Source organism: Phalacrocorax aristotelis, chromosome 3 (genome assembly GCF_949628215.1).
Source record: "Phalacrocorax aristotelis chromosome 3, bGulAri2.1, whole genome shotgun sequence".
NCBI classification, from domain to species: Eukaryota; Metazoa; Chordata; class Aves; order Suliformes; family Phalacrocoracidae; genus Phalacrocorax; species Phalacrocorax aristotelis.
Genome location: NC_134278.1, coordinates 154,383 through 180,571, shown reverse-complemented (window position 1 = coordinate 180,571; position 26,189 = coordinate 154,383). Strand labels below are relative to the sequence as shown.

Sequence of the window (26,189 nt, the reverse complement as noted above, 5' to 3'; positions counted from 1 at the left end):
TGCAGCAGCAGCCTTTTCTATGACCACAGCCCCTAAGAGCTCTGCTATGCAGATGATCATACAGGAGCCCTGAGCATGAGTAATGAAGGGAGAGGCTCAGCCTCTTGCAGCAGCAGGTTTGTACTCTGTAGGAAAGGGTGGCAGCCAACAGGGCTCAAAGCCTGTAGAACTTAGAACATAATATAAGAAAGGCCACCCTGGCAGACAAAGATTCATTCCCTTCAGTATTTGGATGGTGGCAAAAGTATACACCAGCCTTTCCTCCATTATATCGTCTCTGACAATCTGCACTGTAGAAGCGTCCGGAATTTGTGTCATGATGGCCTCACATCATCACATTTAATGTTTTTTGACAGACTCTACCTCCATGATTTGTCTAATCACTTTTGGACCATTTATACTATTGGTAATAAAACACCTGGCAGCAACGAGTTCCCCAGTTACCCTTTCAGCTGAAGGCTTAAGAAAAGGTGACAGGTTTGGAAAATCACAAAATTCTTGTGGGTCAAAATGAAATGGTCAGAAAATGATAGAGGTAAAATGAGACTAGGCATATAGAATAGGCCAGCAAAAAGAAGTGGATTTTTCACACAACACATAACTGAACTGGATAACTCATAGCCAACATTGTAGATTAAAAAGTACAGATGGTTCAAACAATAATTTGACAAGTTCATGGAAGTAAAATCCATCAAGAGTTCTTAATCATAAAAATAAAACTATTCAGGTACACTGCAATCTGCAAACTGCTGGAAACCACAAAAGTACACTAGCAGAAGCATCATCTATGTTTGCCCACCCTGGTCTTTATATTCCTTTCTTAAACATCTGCAAGAGGCCACTGTTGTCCAGGATACCAAGCTGTACACTGCTCAGACTTAGCACTGTTTTCTTACATTAACATGATTATGTGCTGTGTGAAAAGTGTCCTTCTGTTTTAAAACTGTCACCTAATAATAAATAGTTACCAATTTTTTGTGTTATTAGACACAGAGAATAATCACTTCCATTTTCTATGATATTCATAGCTCTACGGATGGTCTTTATCGCCTCCTTTGTTTTTCTTCCTTAGCTTTTCCATTTAGACTACCCTCATATGAAAGCTGTACCATCATTTTTATTCTATTATGAGGAAGCACTGTACATTTTCATAGTGATACCAGGTTTTCTGTTTGATTCACAACTCCTTTCCTGTTGGCTCCTACCTTCCCAAGGGCCTCCTCAACTGTTACTGAACACTCAGCTGATGTTTCAGAGACATGTTGCCAATGAGTTGTGATCTTTTTCCTGAGTAATACCAGCAATTCTAGACCTCGCCTGTGTATAGTGGATGCAGTTAGGATTTCCTCCCAGTTGTTAACTGCAAATTTATCAACACAGAATTACATCTGCTGCTTTCCAGCTCCTTCCCCCTGTAACTCACAGATGCAGAGAGCAGCCTAAGAGCTTTGATGCTACTAAGAAGAAAGACCAACGGGCTGGGCCACTCACCTGCTCATAAAGTTCCCCCCTGATCAGTGCCGTGGAGACCCTATTGATGACATCGCCATTGGTCAGGAGCTCATCCCTGCTCGTGGCCAGCCGTGCTGCTTTGGCTGGCAGCCCTGCCCGCAGGTATAAGCTGATGGCTGCCAGGTAGTCGCCCTGTCCCTCTTGGACCTCCCCAGCCTTTTCTTCCTGCTGGGTGTCCAGCAGCCACTGGTAGTAACCCCGACACAACTTATCCAGCATCGGGTGTCCCTGTTGAGAAATACAGCATTGGTTGACGTGGGCAAGGCAAGATGTCATCCTGCTCATCCTGCAGGCTCTGAACAGCTAGTTCATGGCACCAGACTCCTTGCTGCCCAGGTAAACTAAGCAACTGCAGTGAGCAGAAACCACAACGCCTGCCTGTGTACCACTGCATCATCCACTCTTTTCTAACAACCTAGATACTCCTAAACCCATTTCAGTAGCTTTTCTCCCTCACTGTTCACCCAGGTCAGTGCTTACACCAATGCAACCTTCTTGGAGCCCTCCAAGCAGAAGCGAGGTCCTGATCGTCTCTGAAGAGAACCCAGACCTTGAACGGACTCCCAACCAGAAGTCTTATCAAGCAAGCCCAGCCCACAGTCTAGCGCAGCTATATTCTGTACCTTGGCTTCAGCAACCACGATGCATTCATCCCACATGTGCAGCTCCTGGTACATGTCCATGGCCTCCTCTGTGGCGTTCTGTGTCAGAGAGCAAAGTCTCAACCTGAATGTTCCATTAAGCAGGCACATTGCCACTGAGGTCTCACAGTGGGCAGGGTTAGATGTGCAGAAAACACTTGAAAAAGTGAACCATCCCTTTTACATGAATATACATCCTCCCTCACCCTCTTCATGCACCTCAGGGTGATCCTACACCTTGGAACAAGAAATATCTCCTATTTCAGAGCAAAAACTCTTCTCCCAGGAATAAGCAACCTCTTCCTTTTTCGCATCAGGGTACAAATATCCCTGCTCAGAAATAAATGAGACCTTTTCTGCTCCTTGCTCTTTTACTCACTTGTTCCAGGAAGATCATCTCTGCCAGCTTGTAGTTCTTGTCTAGCATGGCCAAGCGGGCACGCACCAGATAATGGTCTGTACCATCCCCACCCTGCAGACAATATCAGTTAGCTCAATCAGTTTGCTGAGTGAAAGAATAGGCTCTGGAATGGTGCACAGGAGGTGACTGCAGGTGGGGTCTGTCATTACAGAAACCGAAGAAGACAGATGAGAACCACAGAAGTGACAAGATGGATGCAATATGAAATGACTAGCCAGAAGAGGGACCTGGCAGGTGTGGATGAAGGATTATGTCAGCAGTTTCTACATGACCAGGTTCTAGTCTGTAGCAGGATACTGGTGATCATGGACATAGAAGATAAAGTGTATGGAAGTGTTTACAGGAAAGCAGCTGCCCTGCACAGCTGAAAAAGTTTGACTCACATGCTCTTGAGCTGCCTGGTCAGCAATGGTATTGGTTTCATGCAGAAATCGAGCCTTTGCCACGTTGCCCAGAGCTGCAAAGCACCTGGAAAGAGCAAAGCATTTAGTCAGTCAATAACTGGGTTTTGTTGCCCACTTTTGGTCCAAGAAAAGCAAATCAGAAGCTGGGCAGCAGACCCAGCTCTGCAAGCTGGCGAGGTGAGGTAGCCCTGCTTCAAGAGAAGGATTTTGCCAAGACCCATGTTCAGAAGTGCCCTCTAGCATCCCTTCATGGGATCAGCCATGGGCATAAATAGTGTGCATGCTTCACTTCCCATGCTTCAGAGATGTGCTGAGCTTGTCCATGTTTGTCAGCTCCCTGAAGACATCAGCAAAAAGTTTTGCTACAGAGTGATGTCTCCCCGTCCCCAGTTCTAGCATTACCCTCTAGGATGAAAGGGAGAAGCCATTGCCTGGAATAGAGAACACTTAATTCTTCAGTGCAGTGAATCTTCCAGGCCACACAAAAAGTCACAATTTTAGTTAGACCCTGGTTTCTGTGAGGGGTTCAGCAAAGAGAGTGTTTCAGCCAGAAAGATGTTATAGCTTCTTCCTGTACCTCTCTGCAACGTGCAGCTGTCTAGCTTCCAAAGCCAGTCTGCTTAGGGTCTTCCACATGGCTTCTGTCTCTGTGGACATTTCCAGTGTCTCCAAAAACGCAGTAGCCCTTGGGACAGAGAGATTTGAAGACTTTCAGTAACAGAATAGAAGAGCCCTCTGAGGAAAATCCTGGGCTGAGACAGGAGCTTCCTAACAAGAGTTGCGCTGAAAACAAAGCAAGCTTTGTGCGACCAGTTCTGAAGATGATTGTGTAATGCAGGGCCTGACACATCAGGGAAAAGTTCAGTGATGCGGGCGATCCCTATCCAGGCTAAGGTACTTAGAGGCATATGGTCACCAGAAGGCGCTTAGCAGTGTGGGGCTAGTCCAAAGTGTTGTGCCTGAAGTAAGCCCCTGGTGCAAAGCCTCTTAAGTGGTATCAGTGCTATGACCATGTGAAATTTTCTTCCGTGGTCAATTTTAAAGTCCTAGAACAATGTCAGCCATGCCCAGGTCGCTGCCATGACTGCTTCAGGCAGTCAGTTTTTACTCTGCACAGCTCCTGAATATTTTCATGACACTGTCGCCATCCCTGGAGGGGCAGCAGCAAGAGTGCTTGAGTACCCCTTCACATCTGGCTGCTATGGAAGACATGCTTATTCACTGCAGTTAAGTGAAAACTGCCTTCAGTGAATTTCTGTCAGTGTCAATGGGACCAGACTGGCCAGTTTTGTGCAACAGAGTTTGAAACCACAGAGCTGTGAGGATGAAAAAGCTGAATATTCACTCCTGAAGGACTCTGCTGCACACTATAGCCAGACCTGGCACCAACATCATGCTCAGAGCCTAAACTTCAACTCTTGTGTGGAAAGCTGTGCTGCTGTAGTTCATGGATTGCTGACACTGAGATGTCTGTTACGTGAAGCGGGCTGCCTGCCATCACCATGTGGTGTATCTAGCACTTACCTGTGATAATCACCATCATCAATGGCAGTTCCAAACTCTATGAGGCCTTCATCCAGGGTGTAGGACACAGTGTTCACCCCTTCAGATACTATCACTTCAGTCTTTCCATCATTCCGTTCCAAGTCTACAATATCCCCCTAGAAAGAGTACCAGATATCAACACTCCCATGGTCTCCTAAAGTATGTGGGGTAGCAGGGATGTGAGGACAGCTCTGCTGATTTAATTCCTGCTGAATGAGCTCATACCAAGCAGATGTCATCCTTATCTCACCAGAGGGAAGGCAAAAGCCACTGAACAACTCTTTGGTGTATTAACTGTCTCCATCTTCTGCCAGAAATGCCTGCCACAAAGCTGACAGATGAGCTCATATTTTGTCCAGGAGAAACTAGCAGCTCCCTCTGTCTCCCTTCCACAACACTACCCTGACTATTCCCACACAGGTGAGCAAGAAGTCACAGAAACTGCTAGAGGTAATCAAAGTCTCCAGAGTTTTACCTTCAGAGGAAACATGGTGACTCGCTCTGGAGCATCAATGTTATACCAAATGCAGAGGCTGTTTCTGTTCTGGGCCACCACCACATCACTGCCTGGGACCCACTGCACATAGGAGCAATAGTTCAAAATGGTAGTCCTGGTGCTGCTTTCAATGTCATAGAGCTGCAGCTAGAGGGGGGAAGAGGAGAAAAAGGCTAAGCTGGTCCCATGGCTGGGCTGCTAGGTCACATGAACACTGTAGGAACATCTGAGAAGGCATCTTGTAAACAGTTATTACCAACCAGGAACCAGACGTCTTCCAAGATACGTAACCCACACTTCCACACTGTTATTTACACACATCACCCTTGCAGTATTCTAAGCAGCATGCTCAGATCCTGCCTTCCTTATTGCTAGGCACATAAGTATATAAACCAGAATATGCCTTGTGCTACTTCAGTTCCCTCAGTTGCAGAGCTGGAACAGAACAGCCTCTTAAGTCCTTCATACAAACAAACTGGGGGACCAAGAAGGGCCTTCCTCTGCAGTTCTGGGCTGAACTGTCCATCCTGGGTGAAGTCCTATTGCAAGAACTGTTGCCAGTAAGGTGAGAGGGTGTTTGTAGAAAATACTGCCCTGAAACAAACCTGACAATTTGGAAGGTGTAACCTGCACGTGGCATAACAAAGACGTATGATGCCTTGTAGCTTCAAAGTCCTAGGCTGCTTCTGTTCCTCGTCATAATTGTCCTCACATAGCAGAGATGAGAAAAAGAAGAGAGAATTGTGCTACTCTCATGATATACCAGTGAAGAGAGACCAAGAAAGTCGCTGTTTCAGTCTGTACCAAACTGGTTGGAGAAATAAGTACAGACATAGCTTAGGAGAATCATAGTACTGTCAGATTTAGGCTGGTGGCAGTATTTAATGAAGGGGCTGCTGATGTAGCCCCTTGAGAGGTCTGAAAAGGAGCCAGAAGAGGCAACAGCAATCTTGATGATGCCACTGCCTCTTGCTGAGACAGTGAATTAGAATTAGAACTAAACAAGACTGCAGAAATAAATATAAAAAGGTATGTTGCTGAGAAAGTTCTCTCTTCTCACATGATAGGACATACACAGGCTTGTGGAAATGTATGTACCACTTACAAATAGAAGCCTGTTTCATCTGGTGCAGGCTGCAGTCACTGCTAGCACCCTTCTGAAGAGTATCAGTGCAGCAGAGCCCAAAGAGATGCCCTTGCTACTGGCAGTGATTCAGCCTCCTTTGTAGCAAACTTCTTTCTTGTTTGATACTTTTATGGATATGTGAAAGTAGTATCCTAAGAGCTGTAGACATGGAACAATCCTCCTTCTGACAGTTAAGAGGGTCTTGATTAGAGAGGCACTCTATTCTACTGCAGAGGGAGGCATTACATTTTTTGCAAATCCACATTGGGCTGCTCCTTCTGTTTCTCTGGAATCAAAAGTATTTGTAGGAGTCCTTGTTCTGAGATGGCCCAGAACCAGAAATACAGTCTTTGTGCAAGAAAGCCTACCTCTAGCACACTCTTGTGAGAGAAGTCTATGGTAAAGAGCTTGTGAGGCAACAGATGTGTGCACTGCAATCTTTGGCTACAAAGCTGAGCACTCTGGTTGCCAGCTGATAAGCTTGGCAGCAATGAATCAGCCTGTGTGTGACTGATAACAAGCAGACAGGTAGTTAATTGGAGATCTGTGATTCCCAAGGAGGAAGATATCTCTGCACCCCCTACAGTCTATGACACAATCTTAGGGGTCAAGCTGTCAAAAATGACGAAGGAGGAGCAGCTCAGTGAAGAAGCCTGGGGTTCCTGTCTGAAATGCGAGGGTTGAATTCAGAGTTTCTTCTGAGATGAGGCTGAGAAAGTTCTCAGGGATTTCAACACATATGCATGTGTGAACATAACACTTCACCCACCCTTGGCTAAGGAGAGAGGTACAGCCAGTGTGGAAATACCCTCCTGCAGCCTGACAGCCCCCAATGGGATCTGAAGTCTGAAGCAATTAAAACCATCCCCTGATGAACTGCAGTGCTATAGCTGGGGTCTGCCACAGCACCTGGGACACCTGCACAGAAATTCTAGATGTGAATTACACCATTATGAAGAGGGTCATGTTGTTTTCTCAGGATGCTTTTGTGGCAAAAGGAGCACAAGATGTTCTTCAACAACCATAGGCTGCTAGGGAGGGATGGACTCCACCTGTTGGGAAGGGGCAAGGGAATCTTTGGCAGCAGGTGGCAAGCTTGACAAGGAGGGCTTTAAACTGAGGAACTCGGGGGAGGGGGACAAACTGACAATGCTAATGCCACCACATACAATGGGGGAGTAAGACAGCACAACCTGAGCCATGATAAAGGTGCCATGGTGGCGTCATGCGATGGCAACGAGGAGACCAACCACCTCAAGGGTTTGCATGGCTACAGAGGGTCCTTGTACACCCCTCCGGGGAAACCTGTGTCCTCAAGCACCTCTCTGAAATGCCTGCGTAGCCTCACAATCGCAGGCCCTTGTCCTCATGGGGGACTTCAACGACCCTGATGCTTGCTGGAAAAGCAACACGGCAAGCCATGCATGATCCAGAAGGTTCCTGCAGAGCATCGAGGACAACTTTTTGATGCAGGTGGTGGAGGAGCCAACGAGGCGAGATGTGCTGCTCAACCTTATCCTAACGAACAAGGAAGGGCTGGGTGAGGATGTGAGAGTTGGGGGTAGCCTTGGCTGTCATGACCATGAGATGACTGAGTTTAGGATACTGCAAGGCAGAAGCAGGGCTATGAGTTGGGTTACAACCTTGAACATCAAGAGGGCCAACTTTGGCCTCTTCAAAGACCTGCTAGGAGGAATCCCATAGGCTATGGGTCTGGAAGGCAGTGGGGTCCAGCAGAGCTGGACAGTATTCAAGGACCACTTCCTCCAAGCTCAAGATCGGTGCATCCCCAGGAGGAAGAAGTCAGGCAGAGGAGTCAGGAGACCCATATGGATGAGCAAAGAGCTTCTAGAGAAACTCAAATGGAAGAGGGAGCTTCACAGTATGTGGAAAAAGGGACCGGCAATGTGGGAGGAATATAGGAATGCTGTCAGGGTATGCAGAGATGCGACGAGGAAGGCCAAGGCCCACTTGGCATTAAATCTGGCAAGGCATGTCAAAGATAACGAGAAGGGCTTCTTTAAATACATCAGCAGTAAAAGGAAGACTGGGGACACAGTGGGCCCACTGCTGAGCAAGGAAGGGGCCCTGGTGACACAGGGTGCAGAGAAGGTGGAGTTATTGAATGCCTTCTTTGCCTCGGTCTTTACTGCTAAGGCTGCCCCTCAGGCATCCCAGCCCCCAGAGAAGAGAGGACAAATCGGGAGAAAGGAAGACTTGCCATCGGTTGAGAAGGATCGGGTCAGAGATCACCTGCGCAAACTGGATCCTCGCAAATCCACGCGCCCCCATGGGATGCACCTGCGAGTCCCGAGGGAGCTGGCAGATGTTCTTGCTGAGCCACTGTCCATCATCTTTGAAAGGTCACGGAGGACAGGAGAGGTGCCCGAGGACTGGAGGACAGCAAGTGTCACTCCAATCTTCAAAAAGGGCAAGGAGGAGGACCTGGGGAACTATAGGCCAGTCAGCCTCACCTCCACCCCTGGAAAGGTGATGGAGCAGTTCATCCTGGAGGTCATCTCCAGGCATGGAGAGGACAAGAATGTTATGAGAAGCATTCAACGTGGATTCACCAAGGCAGGACCATGCTTGACCAACCTGATAGCCTTCTGTGATGGTGTGACTGGCTGGGTCAATGAAGGGAGAGCAGTGCATGTTGTCTATCTCGACCTCAGTAAGGCATTCAACACTGTCTCCCATAGCATCCTCACAGGCAAGCTAAGGAAGTGTGGGTTGGATGAGGGGACAGTGAGATGGACAGAGAACTGGCTCAACAACAGAACTCAGAGGGTCATGATCAACAGGGCAGAGTCTGGCTGGAGGCCTGTCACTAGTGGTGTTCCCCAGGGGTCTGTGCTGGGTCCTGTCCTGTTCAACACATTCATCAGTGACCTGGACGATGGGACAGAGCGTCCCCCCAGCAAGTTCGCTGATGACACCAAGCTGGGAGGAGCGGCTGATACACCAGAGGCTGTGCTGGCATCCAGCGAGACCTGGACAGGCTGGAGAGCTGGGCCCAGGGGAACCTCAGGGAATTCAGCAAGAGCCAGTGCAAGGTCCTGCCCCTGGGGAGGAACAACACCCTGCACCAGCACAGGCTGGGGGGGACCTGTTGGAGAGCGGCTCTGCTGAGAAGGTCCTGGGGGTGCTGCGGGGCAGCGAGGTGACCCTGAGCCAGCACCGGGCCCTTGGGGCCAGGGGGGCCAGCGGTGTCCTGGGGGGCATGAAAAGGTGTGTGACCAGCAGGGTGAGGGAGGTTCTCCTCCCCCTCTGCTCTGCCTGAGTGAGGCCACATCTGCGGTGCTGCGTCCAGTTCTGGGCCCTCCAGTTTAAGAAGGACAGGGAACTGCTTGAGCAAGTCCAACGGAGAGCTGCCAAGATGATCAGGGGACTGGAGCATCTCCCTCGTGAGGAAAGGCTGAGAGACCTGGTCTTCTTCAGCCTGGAGAAGAGAAGGCTGAGGGGGGGATCTCATCAATGCCTGATTAAGTTTGCAGATGACACCACATAGAGTGGGGAAGTAGACACTTCAGAAGGGAGAGCTGCTCCGCAGAAAGATCTGGGTAGGCTGGAAGAGTGAGATAACAAGAACCTTATGAAGTTCAACAAGGACAAGTGTAAGGTCATGCACCTAGGAAAACATAATCCGGGAGTGCAGCACAGACTGGGATCCACCTGGCTGGAGAGCAGCTCTGTGGAAAGGGACCTGGGGGTCCTGGTGGACAGGAAGCTCAACATGAGCAAACAGTGGCTGCTGCGGCCAAGAAGGCCAACAGGATGCTGGGTTGCATCGAAAACGACATCGCCAGCAGAGAGAAAGAAGTAATTATCCCACACTACTCAGCACTTGTCAGGCCACACCTGGAGTGCTGTGTGCAGTTCTGGTCCCCGCTGTACAAAAAGGATGTGGACAGGCTGGAAGGGTCCAGAGAAGGGCCACCAAGATGACCAAAGGACTGGGAAGCTGCCATACGAGGGTAGGCTGGGAGAGCTGGGTTTGTTCAGCCTTGAGAAAATGAGGGTCAGAGGGGATCTCATCACCATGTACCAGTACTTAAGGGGCAGCTACAAAGGAGATGGAGACTCCCTTTTTACCAGGAGTCCCATGGAGAGGACAAGGGGGGATGGACACAAGTTGCTCTTGGGGACATTCTGGTTGGACATGAGAGGGAAATTTTTCACAGTGAGGACAGTCACCATTGGAATAATCTCCCCAGGGAAGGGGTTGACTCGGCCATGTTGGACACCTTCAAGAGTCGTCTGGACAGGGTGGTGGGCCATCTTGTCTAGGCTGTGCTCTTCCTAGAAAGGTTGGACTAGATGGTCCCTGAGGTCCCTTCCAACCTGGGATTCTGTGATTCTGTGATTCTCAGATAGAGCAAGATGTCTAGTAACTACCTTCAGCATTAGCTATGACTCAAGATCAAACATGCAATGCTGCCAGCTCATGCAATCTGAACATGGTCTGTGTTCCTCAAAGGAGTGGTCAAAAAAATCAGGAGTACTTCAGATATGTATCTCACCTCCCTCCCTCCATTCAGGCATATCTGTCTGTACCTCTCCCCAGACATGCTACACTCCCCCAGATGTATCCGCCTCACCCTCATCTTCTTGTCCCTGAAGAGTAGTTTGTGGCCTGTTTCATTCAGCTCCAGCCAATCAACCTTGCTGTCATGGCTGATAGTGCCAGCAGTGTAGCCACCAACGAGGTCCACTTGGGAAGGAAAGAAAGGAAAGAGTGTAAGTACCTAATGTGCCCCAAAGTGTTGAACATTCAATGCTTTCCCATGGGGATTAGGTGCCTGGGACTTAATTCGGGCAGGACCTGCTGGCGAACACACTGTGATGTGAAAAGCAGACTGCAGTGACATTTTATCTTGATGCCTTATTAACAGCAGTAGCTCCCTCCACCGTTCTGTGAGCATGCACAGATCACAGGCAGTGCAGGCAGCAATAACTGTCCTGCTGAACCGCATAGAATCTCAGGCCCAGGACACAGTCACAGCCACCCCACAGCTGTGTCCACACCAGCCAGCCAGCCAGCCAAAAGCAAGGCAGCCTGGTCTCTAGAGGTCTGCTGCCAGGCAGAAGGAATGCAGAGGGGGCCTTCAGCAATCTGCTGCTTGGTAAAGTGAATGCAAAAAGGGCCTTCAGGGATATGTCGCCTGGCACAGAAAATAGAAAGGAATCAGGAAGACTGGCAAAATACAAGAGAGAGAGGTTTACATCACCTGTTGCTATAGTCTTGATGTCTATCAGATAAGCCAGTCTCTTGTTCTCCTCCACACCTCTCTGCCGTCTCTCATTGATACGGACACTATTATTTGAAGGAAGTTATGACTGTTACTTTTACTGCTCTCTAAATTCACAGGACTGAATCATGTAGTCCCTCCCAGACTTACCTGCAGTTTCCCCAAGCACATGGAGCCTCTTGCAGTTCTCTGACCTGTGACTCTTGCACAGTACCTACGGCTGCCTCAAATCAGAACAAACCTTTCTGATTCATGGCTTCACTCTGGAAGCTGCCCTCTGGAACCATGGTCCCCAACAGCAAATTAGTAACACTGCTTCCGTCTCCACGCGGCCCATTATTCTTCCTTCTCTCGAATCAGAAAATGGAGTATGGTACTTCAGAGGGATGGAGGAGGTCCTACTGGCATCTAGAGTCCCTGATAATGCTGTACTAGGACTAGCTGGATGCAGAGACACCTGAGTACATGCACAGGAGGTCCCTCTTCAGCAATAGCCTTCAATAAGCATGTATCAGAGGAAAAGTGTCTCTTGTGCTTCTAAAACATTACAACCATTAAGTGTAACCGAGCAACTAAACCCCACCATTGGTCACTGTCAGAAGCAGATTACTCAGGTCCCAGTGTCCGGGGCTGTGTTCTGCAGAGTGGGACACGTCCAAGTGTATCTATCTGAGGTCACTCTCACAAAATGCCTGTATTGGCCACACACGCAGGCAGGCCACCTACCTGACAAGATGAGGGTTCATGAACTCTGTGCGGACAGACCCCAGGATGTCATTGCTTCCATATTCCACTAGTGTCAGCTCTCCAGCATTAAAGATCATGCAGACCTGAAAGCGAGAAGGGAATATGAACTTACAGAAAAGCCCGGTAAGCACACATACCTACCAGTGAGGTGTGCAGAAAAGAACTCTGCCGCACACAAGTCTAAATTCAAACCCTCTGGGATCAGTAAGGAATTGTCCTTGGCTTCCTCTTGTGATTGCCAGCTTTTCCTCAGAGTTGGGGATTTTAGTTCTGGGCCTATCAGTCCTGCAGTCCTATCACCCTGACAGCTGTATTCTGCACCTCTAACATCCTCTGTGGCTGTTGCTCTTTTATTGCTCCTCTCTCCTATAGGGTTATGACTTGTATAACTTGACAGTCCACACACTGAGTTTGTTCTGTACCTGGCATGTGGAAAAGGCAAGTACAGGGAGGAAGTATATCAGGATCTGCATGGAGAGGGTAAGTCCAGGAAGCTGCTGAGAAACAGGGTTTTCCAGAAGTGCAGATGACACTTCTGCTGGTGCACACCCTGCTTTACTCACCATTCATAGATAGCATCCTCTCCCATCCAACTTACGTTCTCATTGTCGAAGAAGAACTTCTCATTCCCTCCAGATCCTTGCCAGGCTACCTACAAAGCAATGGAATGGAGTGAGCAAATGCCAGGCTGGCAGCTCCTGGAGGGACCAGGTTGCAGGCATTGTGGTCTACTGTCCAATTCACAGCTCCCACAACAGACAGCAAGAATTACAGAACAGAAGGGATCATGTTCCAGCACTTCAGCTGTCAACACTGTTGTTCAGTCATTCCCAGCTTGCAAGTTCCTCACTCCCCTCTCCTTTTTTTAACCTCTGCTTCAGACTCCTGTTCTCTTTGTGTAGTATCTTACTGCCTTCTGGACAAGAGGCCTTTATCTGACCAATGTACTCGCTCTACCCTATTATTAGGGAGCTGGGGGTGTTTAGTCTGGAGAAGAGGAGGCTGAGGGGAGACCTTCTCGCTCTCTGCAACTGCCTGAAAGGAGGTTGTAGCGAGGTGGGGGTTGGTCTCTTCTCCCTAGTAACAAGTGATAGGATGAGAGGAAATGGCCTCAAGCTGCACCAGGGGAAGTTTAGGTTGGATATTAGGAAAAACTTCTTCACCGAAAGGGTTGTCAAACATTGGCACAGGCTGCCCAGGGAGGTGGTGGAGTCTCCATCCCTGGAGATATTTAAAAGAAGAGTAGATGTGGTGCTTGAGGATCTGGTTTAGTGGTGGACTTGGCAGTGATAGGTTAGCGGTTGGACTCGATGATCTTAAAGGTCTTTTCCAACCTTAACAATTCTATGATTCTATGATTCTATTCTTTCACAGGCACTTCTCCACCTTCCTCAGACTAACTTTATTATAAAAAGCACCCCAAACAGCCTCTTTGCCTCTGTAAATCTTCTCCACAGAATCAGTACTACCATTTGTGAGGGCAGAACCTACATGTAGCTGAAAACTGTCTGTTTTGGGGTCATGTTAGCAGTGACTGCTCAGCATAGTGCCAGTGGGGGATGAGCTGATTTGGAATTAGAGAAGAGTGCTGGATAATGCCGTAAGTACCGCGATCACAACAGGCATGTGGTCAGAAAGGCAGAAAACTAAAGTCAAGGCTGCAGCTGTCCGTTTCCCTCCTAGAGCAAGAGCTCCAAGGAACTACTTCAACAAAACTCCAGTGAGACAGCAAGATGGTAAATGACTATTCACAACTCTATTCTTTATAAGGAGAATAGCTGTGCAACTGAAGGAAAAATGCCTCTGAGCAATATGATGTACAGAAACCTGGGAGATTTAGTCTGGACAGATTTTCAGCTAGATTACCAAGTGTCAGTATCCTCCAACTCAGATCTGTAATCAGGAGCTCCTGCTCCTGCTAGATTGATTAGCACACTATTGGCCTGATTAGAAGTATGTGATACCTGTGTGAACAAAGCACATGCGTCCTGAAGCCTATTTAATACTTCTATCGGACACTAACCTACTGCCCATGTTCTGCAGGCTGGGCTCATAGGCTCAGCACTCAGTGCACTGTGAGGTTCAGGGTATGGACAGTTTTGTATGAATTGTTTGGTACCAGAAATGGTACTGGCATAAGCTGTGGTACCGCAGCCATGAATGTTTTTTTCTGAGTTTTTTTGTTTTAAACACACTAAGATTCATACATTCACATCTGGAATGTACACATGTACAGCATCCAGCTTTGGGCCCCTTGGTACAAGAAAGACATTGATAAACTGAATCAAGCTCAGCAGACTGCTATCAAGATGGTTAGGGCTGAAGCACTTGCACTACAAAGAGAGGCAGAAGGAACTGGGCTTCTTCAGCCTGGAGAGGGGAAGGCTTAAGAGACCTCTAATAAGGTGATGCCAGGCTTTTTTTACCAGATCACAGAATCACAGAATGGTGGAGACCTGCCCAGGCAGCGAGGTGTCATGGTGTTCTGTTTTGTTCTGTTTCTTTCTTCGCCAGGAGGAGGAAGAGGAGGAGGAAGATAACATCTGTGAAACCTTATCTGGGTAGGTGGTGAGCTGCTGCTTGTGTTACAAAATCACAGAATCCCAGAACAGTGGGGGCTGGAAGGGACCTCTGGAGCTCATCCCATCCCATCCCTGCTTGAGCAGGCACCCCCAGAGCAGGGGGCACATGACCACATCTAGGCGGGGTGTGAATGTCTCCAGGGAAGGGACCCCACAGCCTCTCTGCACAGCCTGTGCCCCTGCTCTGGCACCCGCACAGCAAAGGGGTTTTTTCTCATATTGAGGTGGAAATTCCTGTATTCCAACTTGTGCCCGATGCCCCCCGGCCTGGCGCTGGGCACCACTGAAAAGAGCCTGGCCCCATCCTCCTGACACCCTCCTTTTAGATATTTATAGGTATTGATAAATTCCCCCCTCAGCCTTCTCTTTTCCCGGCTGAACAAGCCCAGCTCTCTCAGCCTTTCCTCACAAGGCAGATGCTCCAGTCATTGATCACCTTGGCAGCTCTGCGCTGGACTTGCTCAAGCAGTTCCCTGTCCTTCTTAAACTGGAGGGCCCAGAACTGGACGCAGCACCGCAGATGTGGCCTCACTCAGGCAGAGCAGAGGGGGAGAACCTCCCTCGCCCTGCTGGTCACACACCTTTTCATGCCCCCCAGGACACCGCTGGCCCCCCTGGCCCCAAGGGCCCGGTGCTGGCTCAGGGTCACCTCGCTGCCCCGCAGCACCCCCAGGACCTTCTCAGCAGAGCCGCTCTCCAACAGGTCCCCCCCAGCCTGTGCTGGTGCAGGGTGTTGTTCCTCCCCAGGGGCAGGACCTTGCACTTGCTCTTGCTAAATTCCCTGAGGTTCCCCTGGGCCCAGCTCTCCAGCCTGTCCAGGTCTCGCTGGATGCCAGCACAGCCTCTGGTGTATCAGCCGCTCCTCCCAGCTTGGTGTCATCAGCGAACTTGCTGGGGGGACGCTCTGTCCCATCGTCCAGGTCACTGATGAATGTGTTGAACAGGACAGGACCCAGCACAGACCCCTGGGGAACACCACTAGTGACAGGCCTCCAGCCAGGCTCTGCCCTGTTGATCATGACCCTCTGAGTTCTGTTGTTGAGCCAGTTCTCTGTCCATCTCACTGTCCCCTCATCCAACCCACACTTCCTTAGCTTTCCTATGGGGATGCTATGGGAGACAGTGTTGAATGCCTTACTGAGGTCGAGATAGACAACATGCACTGCTCTCCCTTCGTCAACCCAGCCAGATGCACAGTGAAAGGGTGAGAAACAGTTGTAAATGAAAACAGATATTCCAACGAGACTTAGCAAAACAGCTTTCTCCCATGAGGACAGTAAAGCATTGGAACAGGGGACCAGAGAAACTGTGGGGTCTCCATCCTTGAAGGTTTTCAAGACCAACCTGGATAAAGCCCTGAGCAACTACATGTGAATTTAATGCTGACCTGCGTTCAGGTAGGAAGTTTGGTAAGAGACCTCCCAAGGTCCCTTTCCCATGCAGAAAACATGTCCTAGGAGTTACAAAGTTAAGCATTTGACACTCAGGAAATGTTACAGGTTTTCCAGTACCTCACTGAGCTTGTTGGAGTTGATGTCACCCAGCAGTAATGTGTCTGAGGTATGGGCCACCAGATATTTGTCTTTCCCTAAGATCTTCACCTCATCAATCTCATAACCATACTGGGATTTCAACACAACTCGAGTTCCTGTTGAGAGGTTCTTCACAATGACCTGGAGTAAGTGGGAAAAAGCAATATGAGGCCCTTTTTCCATGCACAGAGGAAGAACACAGACTTCTTGCCCCACTGAAGCTCATGCAACAGGTGATATTTGGGTATTTAGATGTCCCTTCACATCATTTCACTCTGCTTTTCAAAGAAACCTTACCATTCCTTTTGTATGGGGCGACAACTGTAGTAGAAGTGTGGGATCCTCACTTCTGCCATTTAGAAGTTTCTAGCGCTACTGGAGGACTACTCAGGCCCCCAAGGATGAGTTACCCTCTGAGAGTCCTGCTCTCTCTCCACTGACTACAGAGGGGTGCCTAGACTGCTAGCTCACCCTTACTACCTGATTTTGAGCCAGGTAAAGTTGGCTGAAGTTGAACCACTAAAGGAGACTCCATTTGGTATGGAGGTATCCCACAAGAATTCACAAGCTAGGACATAAACTCCATTGTCTTTGCACCTAGCCAATTTCCACCCAGCCCTGCCCGTCCCTGGAATATTCCCTGTGCCTTTCCTGACAAGTTGCCGCGAACAAACTGTAGGTGCAGATGTGTACCTAAAATACTTTGGTAATTTGCTGTGGCAGTTTTGGTGCATATTTTTCAAGGCAGCGTAGCTGCTTTAAAGGGAGGAGAGGATGAGGTAGATGGACTCAGATAAAGACAGCATCATTCCCCAATCTCTCAAGTATAGTTTTATTGGGCCTGAAGCTAATGACAGAATTTAAAGGGCTCCCTCAGCTGATTACAAGGAATCTGAATGGTTGGGCCAGGGACTGGAGGCAGATGATGGACAGGAAAGAAGCTGATGGCACCAAGAACTCCAAATATGTCTAGCTTCAGTAAGTATACCATTTTCATCAAGAGACATTACGTCATTGGATATTCTCTTACCTGGCTTGGTCCCACGTATGTAATTTCAAATTTATTTTTGTAAATGCTTCTGCGAAGGCAGCAGTCAAATTGTTCAACTCCTCCACACAGAGTACCCTGCAGAAACAAACACATTGCACACAGTCAGTGAAACCTGTTAAGGAGAGGTATTCCAGACCCTACTTACATGAAGAGGATCAGAGGTGAGACAGAAATCCACAGGTCCTCGCTGCTCTGGGAAACAAGACTGCAAGTCCCCAAGATGCATGAGGACCAGCCCTATCTTGACTGTCTTCAGAGAACAGAAAGATTGAGAAATTCTCAGAGAAACAGAGCTTACCAAATACTGCCACATACATGGCAGAGCAAGAGGAGGGATTAAATATCACCTTTATCCTCATCTTCCCCATTATCCCTCTAGTTTCCCACTTCTCCCTCTCCCAGCCTCCCAAGCTCTCCTCCCTTCCAGCAGAATCCTTCTACCTTTATCTCTTTATAACATCCCTACTCCTTTCACTGCTCTCCTATTCCTTAGCCCCTTCCCCTTCTTTACAAGTAATTGTTCACATGTTCAATTAATTCTCTGAAAATTCTCTGAAAATATTTCAAGGATTCTTGATTTTGTTGAACATGAGAACATGAGAACATGAACATGAACATGAGAAGATGCAAAACCTATTACAGAAAAGTTGTAAATAGCAACCTCCCTAAATAATTTAAGTGCTTTAAGGAGTTATTCAACTCAATACAGAAAGATTTGCAGAAAGGTTGATTTAAAGAGCTTTAAAGAATTATTTAACTTAATAGAGAAGGGCAGGTCAAGCCCCAGTGGCTGAGAATACAAGAAGGACAACTTTGAACTGAAAACACAGCACATAGAGTATAAGACTGGTTTTTATACTGCAGCTTACAGGTGGTCAGAGGAAAGAATTCTCATGAGACTGCCCTAGAGAAGCTATGCTGACCTTATGCTTCTGTGAAAAAAGGACTGCTGCTGCCAATGAGCCGTTACACAAACGTCCATGATATTTTCCAGCGTCCTACTCTGCACACTGCACATCTATGCCACGTGACTGCAGCGATGTCCCTTGCACAAGGTCTCCACCCAGGCACCTTGCCTCGCACACCTGGGTGATGGTGTGACCACTCTCATAAGCCCTCCCTGTATCACATCACTTTGTTCTCAGGAGCACACACAAGACTCTGCCTGGTGTCTGCCTCATGGGCTCAAGTTGCTGACTGATGATACAAACCGCACAGATCCGCGAACCATCCCTCTTCCATGCTAACGCTGTGATGGTGTAGAGGTGAGCTATTTCTTTGGGTTTGCCTTCCTCCCAGGCACTGCGGCGTGGGCTCCAGTTCAAAACCCTTAACCTATGAGAAGAGATGAGAAAGCAGAGACATGAAGAACTGTATATGGTTGAAGAAGAAAGCACTATAAAGAGGAGACTTTACCATCAGGCACCACACCTATCATAGCTGCCAATGACGACAGACTGGCCGCCAGGACTGGCAGCTGCTGTGGTGAATTCCTTCTCTGATGCGTCCCGGCTGTAGTCAAAGGTCTGAATCACATTGCCCTCCTTCCCATAAGCTACAATCTTCTTATCGCAGCCTGCAGCCACGATGCTGTTGGAAGCCCAGGCGAGGGCATAAGGAGGACAGGGATGCATCACCAACTTACCCTACATTAGACAAGAAAGAGCATCCTGAAAATGTGAATGGCTCTAGTCCCCAACTGGCCTCTGTCTTCAGCTATCACACTGAGACCATTATGAGGCCCTTCTGTGAAGTCCAGTTCATAAGGGTTGCTTTGTCTGCCTGCCCCAGTCTGTAGGAAGGTAGACAGAAACCAGCACTGAGAGATGTATCAGCTATTCCGTTCATGTAAGTGGGAGAGAAGATTCCTGATGCCAGTAAGAAGACCAGTACCACTAACTAGACTGGGATGCACCCTTAACGTAGCAGAGTATATATGGGCCTTCAGCATATCATGCTAGAGAGCAGGCATGCTCAAACTCTGCAGCTGGAGAGAAAAGATCTGAGTGAGAATATCATTCCCTTCACCACAGCTTGAAGCACAGAGTCTACTCCTTTTGGGCAGGAGCAGGAGGCTCAGGAGAAATGCTGGGTGCCCAGAGTATCCTGTCCGTAGATAGAGTGTGAACTTGGGGTTCAGGGTTAACCAGGATAACTATACATTGCTCAGTGAGAAGATGACAATAGCTATTCCCTGGAACCCTACCCATTCAAGCACCATTTGCCTGGACACTCCAGCATCAGATCTTTCCAGATGCCTGAAAAGCCTTATGTCTCATACACAAAACCATAACTTCCCCTCTTACTACCACATTCAGTGCATTTCAAAGCATCTAGTCACTCTTCTGTCTTCATCAATGCTCCATAAAACCTATACTAGCAAGCACAGACTGCAGCTCCTCTCCAGACTTGCACTCCCTCTACCGCCTGTGCCTTTTCCAGAGCTCCTCAGCTGGGGAGTAGGCTGTACAAACAGGAATTTTGCTCATTGAAGAATGACTTTTGGTACCTGTGATTCACCTGAGCCCTCATCATCAAAGAAGAAGCGTACTATGGTTCCATCTGCATGGCCAGACAGGATTCCCTTCCCCGACACACTGTAAAGAAACACAAACAAGATGATGTAATATCGCAGTAAGACTTGCACCTTTGTTTTCCTATCCCTGCTCAGGGGAGCCAGTCCCAGGGTCATCGCTGACATTCCTCATCAAAGGAACTTTCACCAAAGACATGCTGGGTGATGAACACAAGAATATCTAGTACCTGTATCAGTGTCTGTAAAAAGAAAGCAGACAAAAGTATGGAGAGTGGAAAGGCGAGTGTCCAGTTAAGTATCTTCATCATGTAACATCACATAACCAACTTTCTGTATTACTAAAACACAGAGAGGCTAATGACCTTAAGTGGAATAATGACTATGCACACAATTTCTTATAGCAAGGTATATCAAACCACCCTTGTGTTGGAACTGTTCCAGAGGTGAGGCTGGATATTGTGATGCCAGAAATCCTTAAAAGCAACAGAATTTAGAGAAAAAAACATCTGGACAAACTCTCCAGGCCTAAGTCCATTTTTTGTAGCATTAACATCCTGGGTATTTCTTGACACAAGCAGGGAGAAGACAGTAAGGAAGAGGAAACAGGCCTAACACAACGTACCCAGAAAGAACACTTTTTAATGATGATTCAAGTACAGAATACAAATTCTGTGAACCCTGTAACGATCCAGAAATCATACATCTGTCTTTTGTTGACTGCAGTCACAGAGTTGTCATTGACACCATAGCAATAACAGCATGAGCTGCATTTAGAATTAAAGTAAGGGGGTGGTCTGGGGCAGGGGGAGAGGAGGGGAAGCAGGGAAGAGAGGTGGGGGAAGGAGTGGGGGGTAAGAGAGAGGAAGAGAGAGGGGGGAAATAGAAGCTTTCTGGAATGGAGGCAAAGACAGACAGACTTTGGAAGGGACTTCTCAGCAGTAGGAAGTCAGAGTCCTAGACTAGCTTAATTTTTTTTAATTTCCTTATCACTCAAAAAACAGAAGGACACCATTTAGTGAAAATCCCGCTGTAAGGACTATAACATCTTAAATTTTTTAGGTGAAGGAAACTAAAGTTGTTAAAAGGAAATCTAATTAAAATAATTTAAAATTGCACTTCATGGTTATTTTTCTAATTATAGCCTTGTCACAGTTTTATTTGGCAGAATATTTTTACTTTTTTTATTCCTTAAACTTGACTAATGTCAGTAATTAGCTAGATGAAGTTGACAAGTTTAATCTTTATAATGTCATGGATTCAAATAAATCAATGTATGTAAGTAATCTCATGGGTTCTCCCATCATGAAATGTGTTTGGGGGATAATCAAACTGCATGGGCCAGTGCAGCATAGACAGGTTTCAGATTTTAGGAAGGAATTCCTTCTGGGAAGCAGTTTTTTATTATCTCAACAAGGAACTGACAGCAGAAAGACACTCTGGCAAACTCCCAGAGTGCCACCAGTTATGCCAGGGCCAATAGCGGGCAGGAGACTGAGCCAAAGCAGTGTAGGCTAAAGCAATGCCATACTCACTTGGAAGTTAGCGAGACCACATAGGAATCTGTCCCATAAATGGTGGAAGACTTGTTGTTCTTTGTATTTGCTAAACGAACCTGAGAAAGAGAATCTGATCAATGTTGCTTCTGTTTGCAGAATGTGGATTTCCCCCAGTGTGACGTCCCCAGAGATTTCCCAGTCCATGATGAACGCCAGAAATAACAGGAAGATCATTGCTTTCCAGTAGGTTGGAGAAGCAGGGGAGAAGTTGGAGTCACGCTTCCATATTTCTAGAAAGGCTCGGGAAAAGGACCAACTAATCAAGTAGAACCTCCAAGGACTAACTGGGAAGCAGAATTGGAATATTCCAGTCAGTGCTGTAATGCCTTTGTGGCTATTCCATGCCCAGTGCCACACAGTAATGGCTCCTACCCTGTAGCCCAGGTGCTTGCAGGCCCCTGTAGCTGCTGCATCAAAAAGAAAATCAGGCAAATAACAAGTTTCTCTACCTTTCCTTCGGCAAGACCGAAGACAATGATATTCTCCGCTGGCCACAATAAGCAGGTCACGGCACTCTGCCAAGGAGGTAAAAAGAGAGATAAAAGCTCCAACCTACTTAGAAAGCTTCTTGCCCCATTGCTACATAAGATAGCTTATGAACAGTAAGACACCACTGAGACCAAGAAAGAGGAGAGGTGGGTGCATTTGGACAGACCTTAAAGTAGGATTGAGGCCCTCCATGATGAATCTTGACCTAGGTAGTAGTGAGCTGAAGTAAAGTAATAGGCTCAGAAGGGCTAAAGCAGGGCGTCAGAGTTATACTAGGTGTGTTCAATATGGATGCTCTTCTGGGAGGATTACTCACTGATCAGATGTGTGGTTTTCCATGTGCTATTTTTGAATGTACAAAATCATGATTGTTACAACAACAAGTATAAAACACGAAAATAATTTGACTCTGCTAGCTTCTATAATAGATATGAGAATATTTGTACATTGAATCTTCATTTGATGCATCAGAAATAGTCTTTATTTATATTTTTCATTTACAAGCAAGAAGGCTATCAGATGCTACCAAGTAGGTCAGGTAGGAACAGGTTCATTAAATCAAAACCAAAGGTATTCTCAAAATCTGAGGTGGGGGTCAGGACGAATAAAGCTGAGCATGAAACCCAACTGTAAGAGAGGACGAAGAGAGTTAATGAAATCATTTCAAATTTAAACTGAAGAATTTCAGTCAATAAGGCTGGTGTTTGGCACTGTGCCACCAGCACTAGCCTCACTGGCTCATCTGTTCCATTTTAAGCACTTGGGCCCACTTTAGACATATATATATATATGTCTAATTTATTCATCTCACCTTCTATCCCCAACTCCTACCATTCACATCAGCAATCACAGCTACAATCAGATACCAAAATGTCCCTGGATACCTCAGCTGATCATAATTTATACGTCCAACCAATGACCAAGACCCATTTTTTTATTACACCTGTTTCCCAGACATCAGTCTATTTCCGTCATTATCTGCCAGACCCTTATTTTCAGTCTAACACAACCACAAGCAGCCCAGTGGTAGCTTAGTAACAGGCCTCACAAAGTGGTAATGTGCTCAGCTACTTGTGTAAAAAAGTCAAACTTGCACATACTCATCCTGACCCTCTAGCAGGACGCCTTGTTTGCCAGCAGAGCAGAATAGTGTCACTGTATTCACAAGATGTATAAAAGTGCCCAACAGGTTTTGCAAATGTCAGGAGAGGGAAAGAGCTCAACAAATGATCTCTAACATTGATTAAACACACGCAAAAAATTGTAAATATCAATGCTTAGCTACAGGAGAAAACTGGACACAGTGGTAAGCAACCACACGTATAGCATGAGGAAAAAATAAAGGATTTATTATGATAGAAACGTTAGAAAAGGCATGGGGAAAATGAGAGAATGAGCAAAACAGAAATGAACCACTGCATTAAAAATACAGAAAACTGTACGCATGCTGTGCACAGCCTCTAAACCTTGTGAGACGCAAGCAGCCTTCCACCAGGCTGTTAGCTAGGTGCTGCAGCAAAGGAGAGTCAGAGGGGCAGGAAGCTAGTCCTGCAGCAGGCAGGCAGCAGGCAATAAACAATGAAGGAACTCTCCAGTGAGGCTACAGGTACCCATACCTGGGATAACCATGATGTCCAGGAAAGGGACAAGGGGACACCAAGCCCCTCTTGCTCTCTTTTCCTCATAACACTCTATTCCAATGTCATGACCAGTCAGTGCAGCAGCTCAACCACAGAGAAACAAAGGCCGACCAACATCTTTCTTCATTTAGCGCCAGAGCAACAGAACAGAACAGAACTACATATACTGAAGAAAATGGAATTAAACAGGAGTCTGGGTCTTACCGTTTGGATGAACTTGTTGCATATCACCTTCTTGTCACCCCTGCAGAAAAAGGTAGATGAAAATTACTATCAGTGAAGCTAGTAATACTGCCCGCTCTGGCTACCCTACTGTTTGCATTCGGTCTGTTTTAGTATCGTCAAACACAAACTATTTAAGTTTTATACACTATTGGTCTATCACAAACCAACTTTAGGCAGAAAATTTTCAAAAAAAGCAACTTCTGAGCTTCCAAAATTCTTGTGACCTGCCTCTCTGAGCTCCTTTAGCACAACACATGCCACCAAACGAGGCTGAAGTGAGGCAGGTGTGTGCCACAGTTCCACATCCATGAAACAGGGGACAGCAGCATAGGCTTTATAGCTACAGCTCCACACAACTCTACGGGGCTGGTTGAGATCCACCCAAGGGTACTGAGGGAGCTGGCAGAAGTGCTCACCGAGCCACTTTCAATCCTTCAGCAGCATCCTGGCTAACCAGGGAGGTCCCAGTTGACTGGAGGTTAGCAAACCCGATACCCTTCTAGAGGAAGGGCCAGAAAGAGGATCCGGGGAACTGATTGATGGGATCCCCTTCTCTGGCAAGGTGATTTGCTTAGTGGATGAGGGAAAGGCTGTGGGTGTTGCCTACCTAGACTTCAGCAAAGCCTTTGACACCATTTCCCACAGCAGTCTCCTGGAGAAACTGGCTGCTCATGGCTTGGATGTGCGTACGCTTCACTGGGTAAAGAACTGGCTGGATGGCCGGGCCCAAAGAGTTGTGGTGAACAGAGTTAAATCTAGTTGGCAGCTGGTCACAAGTGGTGCTCCCCAGGGCTGAGTATTGCGGCCAGTTCTGTTTAATATCTTTATCAATGACCTGGACGAGGGGATCAAGTGCACCCTCAGTAAGTCGCAGGTGACACCAAGCTGGGTGACTGTCGATCTGCTCGAGGGCAGGAAGGCTCTGCAGAGGGACCTGGGCAGGCTGGATTGATGGGCCTAGGCCAACTGTATGAGGTTTAACAAGGCCAAGTGCTGGGTCATGCCCTTGGGTCACACCAACCACAGGCAACGCTACAGGCCTGGGGCAGAGGGGCTGGAAAGTGCCTGGCGGAGAAGGCCCTGGGGGTGCTGGCTGACAGCCGGCTGGGCATGAGCCAGCAGTGCCCAGGTGGCCAAGGAGGCCACCAGCCCCCAGGCTTGTGTCAGTGATGGTGTGGCCAGCAGGAGCAGGACAGGGATGGGGCCCCTGTGCTTGGCACTGGTGAGGTCCCACCTCGAATGCTGGGCTCAGGTTTGGGCCCCTTGGGACAAGAAGGGCCTTGAGGGGCTGGAGCGTGTCCAGAGAAGGGCAGCGGAGCTGGGGCAGGGTCTGGAGAACAAGTCTTAGAGGTGTGAGGGAGCTAGGGGGGTTCAGCCTGGAGAAAAGGAGGCTCAGGGGAGACCTTATCGCTCCCTACAACTGCCTAAACAGAGGTTGTAGCGAGTGGGTGTTGGTTGTTTCTCCCAAGTAACAAGCAATAGCGCAAGAGGAAATTGCCTCAAATTGTGTCAGGGGTGGTTTAGATTGGGTATTAGGAAAAAAATTCTTCATTGAAAGGGCCACCAAGCATTGAAACAGGCTGCCCAGGGAAGTGGTTGAGTCACCATCCCTGGAGGTATTTAAAAGACATGTAGATGTGGTGCTTAAGGACATGGTTTAGTGGTGGACTTGGCAGTGCTAGGTAAATGGTTGGACTTTATGATCTTAAAGGTCTTTCTTTTCCAACCTAAACGATTCTATGATTCTGTGACACTAAGCTCAGCCGGCACACATTCACACAGGGCTCCACAAGGGCTGTGTTCAAGGAAATCCTATCTGCTGCTCACCACAGAATATCTGAGTGACTCACTGCAGGTTAGATGCTCAGCGTGTACCGGGCTGAGGAGCAGGCCAGGACACTGACGCGGGAAGCATCAACGCCCAGAAAGCCCACTGTACAGCAGGAAGGAGAGAGCTGCCCCCCTCACGGCTGCAGCATCGGGCACTTCGCCACCAGACTTACCACTCCTCTCCAATCCGGTAGACGTAGACGATGTTGTCCGTTTGGCCGATGGCGATTTTGGTGGAGTCTGGGGAGAAGGCCATGCCTTTGACCACATAGCTTTTCCTGCCGTACTGCGGAGAGGAGGGCAGCGTGAACCACAGGGCAAGGCTGGCCTGCCACAGGCGCGCTTGCCCGGCCTGCAGACGGCTGTGTCCCGCTGCAGCAGGCCCCGGCGGGGGCCGGCCGGGCCCCGGGCCCTCACCTTGGCGTCGGCGGGCTTGGTGGAGAACTTGTCGCGCCGCTCGCCCTGCTCGTCGTACAGCAGCACCACCCGGTCCGCGGTGCACACGGCGAACCGGGCGCTGCTGGCCGACCAGGCCATGCAGGTTACCCGCGCGGTCCCGTCCTGCGGGGCACGCACAGCCTCAGCACCGCCGCCCCCCGGCCCG

At 48.2% G+C, this 26,189-nt stretch overlaps 1 protein-coding gene across 7 annotated transcripts in view; it reads right to left on the bottom strand.

The window, feature by feature from the left end:
- IFT172 (intraflagellar transport 172) overlaps nt 1-26,189 on the bottom strand; it is a 44,922-nt gene that overhangs the window by 18,574 nt on the left and 159 nt on the right. For all 7 annotated transcript variants that reach the window (XR_012659442.1, XR_012659441.1, XR_012659443.1 and 4 more), the window contains exons 2-22: nt 26,003-26,146; nt 25,759-25,871; nt 23,735-23,774; nt 21,851-21,916; nt 21,378-21,457; nt 19,819-19,906; nt 18,741-18,955; nt 18,521-18,644; nt 17,289-17,384; nt 16,238-16,399; nt 12,743-12,796; nt 12,124-12,227; nt 11,377-11,462; nt 10,747-10,859; nt 4,999-5,166; nt 4,503-4,639; nt 3,556-3,663; nt 2,958-3,042; nt 2,533-2,625; nt 2,136-2,213; nt 1,492-1,740 (exon numbers count right to left, since the gene is read on the bottom strand). Coding sequence is in view for 2 of the 7 variants with exons in the window: in XM_075086280.1 (XP_074942381.1) it covers nt 1,492-1,740; nt 2,136-2,213; nt 2,533-2,625; nt 2,958-3,042; nt 3,556-3,663; nt 4,503-4,639; nt 4,999-5,166; nt 10,747-10,859; nt 11,377-11,462; nt 12,124-12,227; nt 12,743-12,796; nt 16,238-16,399; nt 17,289-17,384; nt 18,521-18,644; nt 18,741-18,955; nt 19,819-19,906; nt 21,378-21,457; nt 21,851-21,916; nt 23,735-23,774; nt 25,759-25,871; nt 26,003-26,146 (2,403 nt within the window). In the remaining 5 variants the exon portion in view is untranslated. The remainder of the gene's footprint in view (nt 1-1,491; nt 1,741-2,135; nt 2,214-2,532; nt 2,626-2,957; nt 3,043-3,555; nt 3,664-4,502; nt 4,640-4,998; nt 5,167-10,746; nt 10,860-11,376; nt 11,463-12,123; nt 12,228-12,742; nt 12,797-16,237; nt 16,400-17,288; nt 17,385-18,520; nt 18,645-18,740; nt 18,956-19,818; nt 19,907-21,377; nt 21,458-21,850; nt 21,917-23,734; nt 23,775-25,758; nt 25,872-26,002; nt 26,147-26,189) is intronic.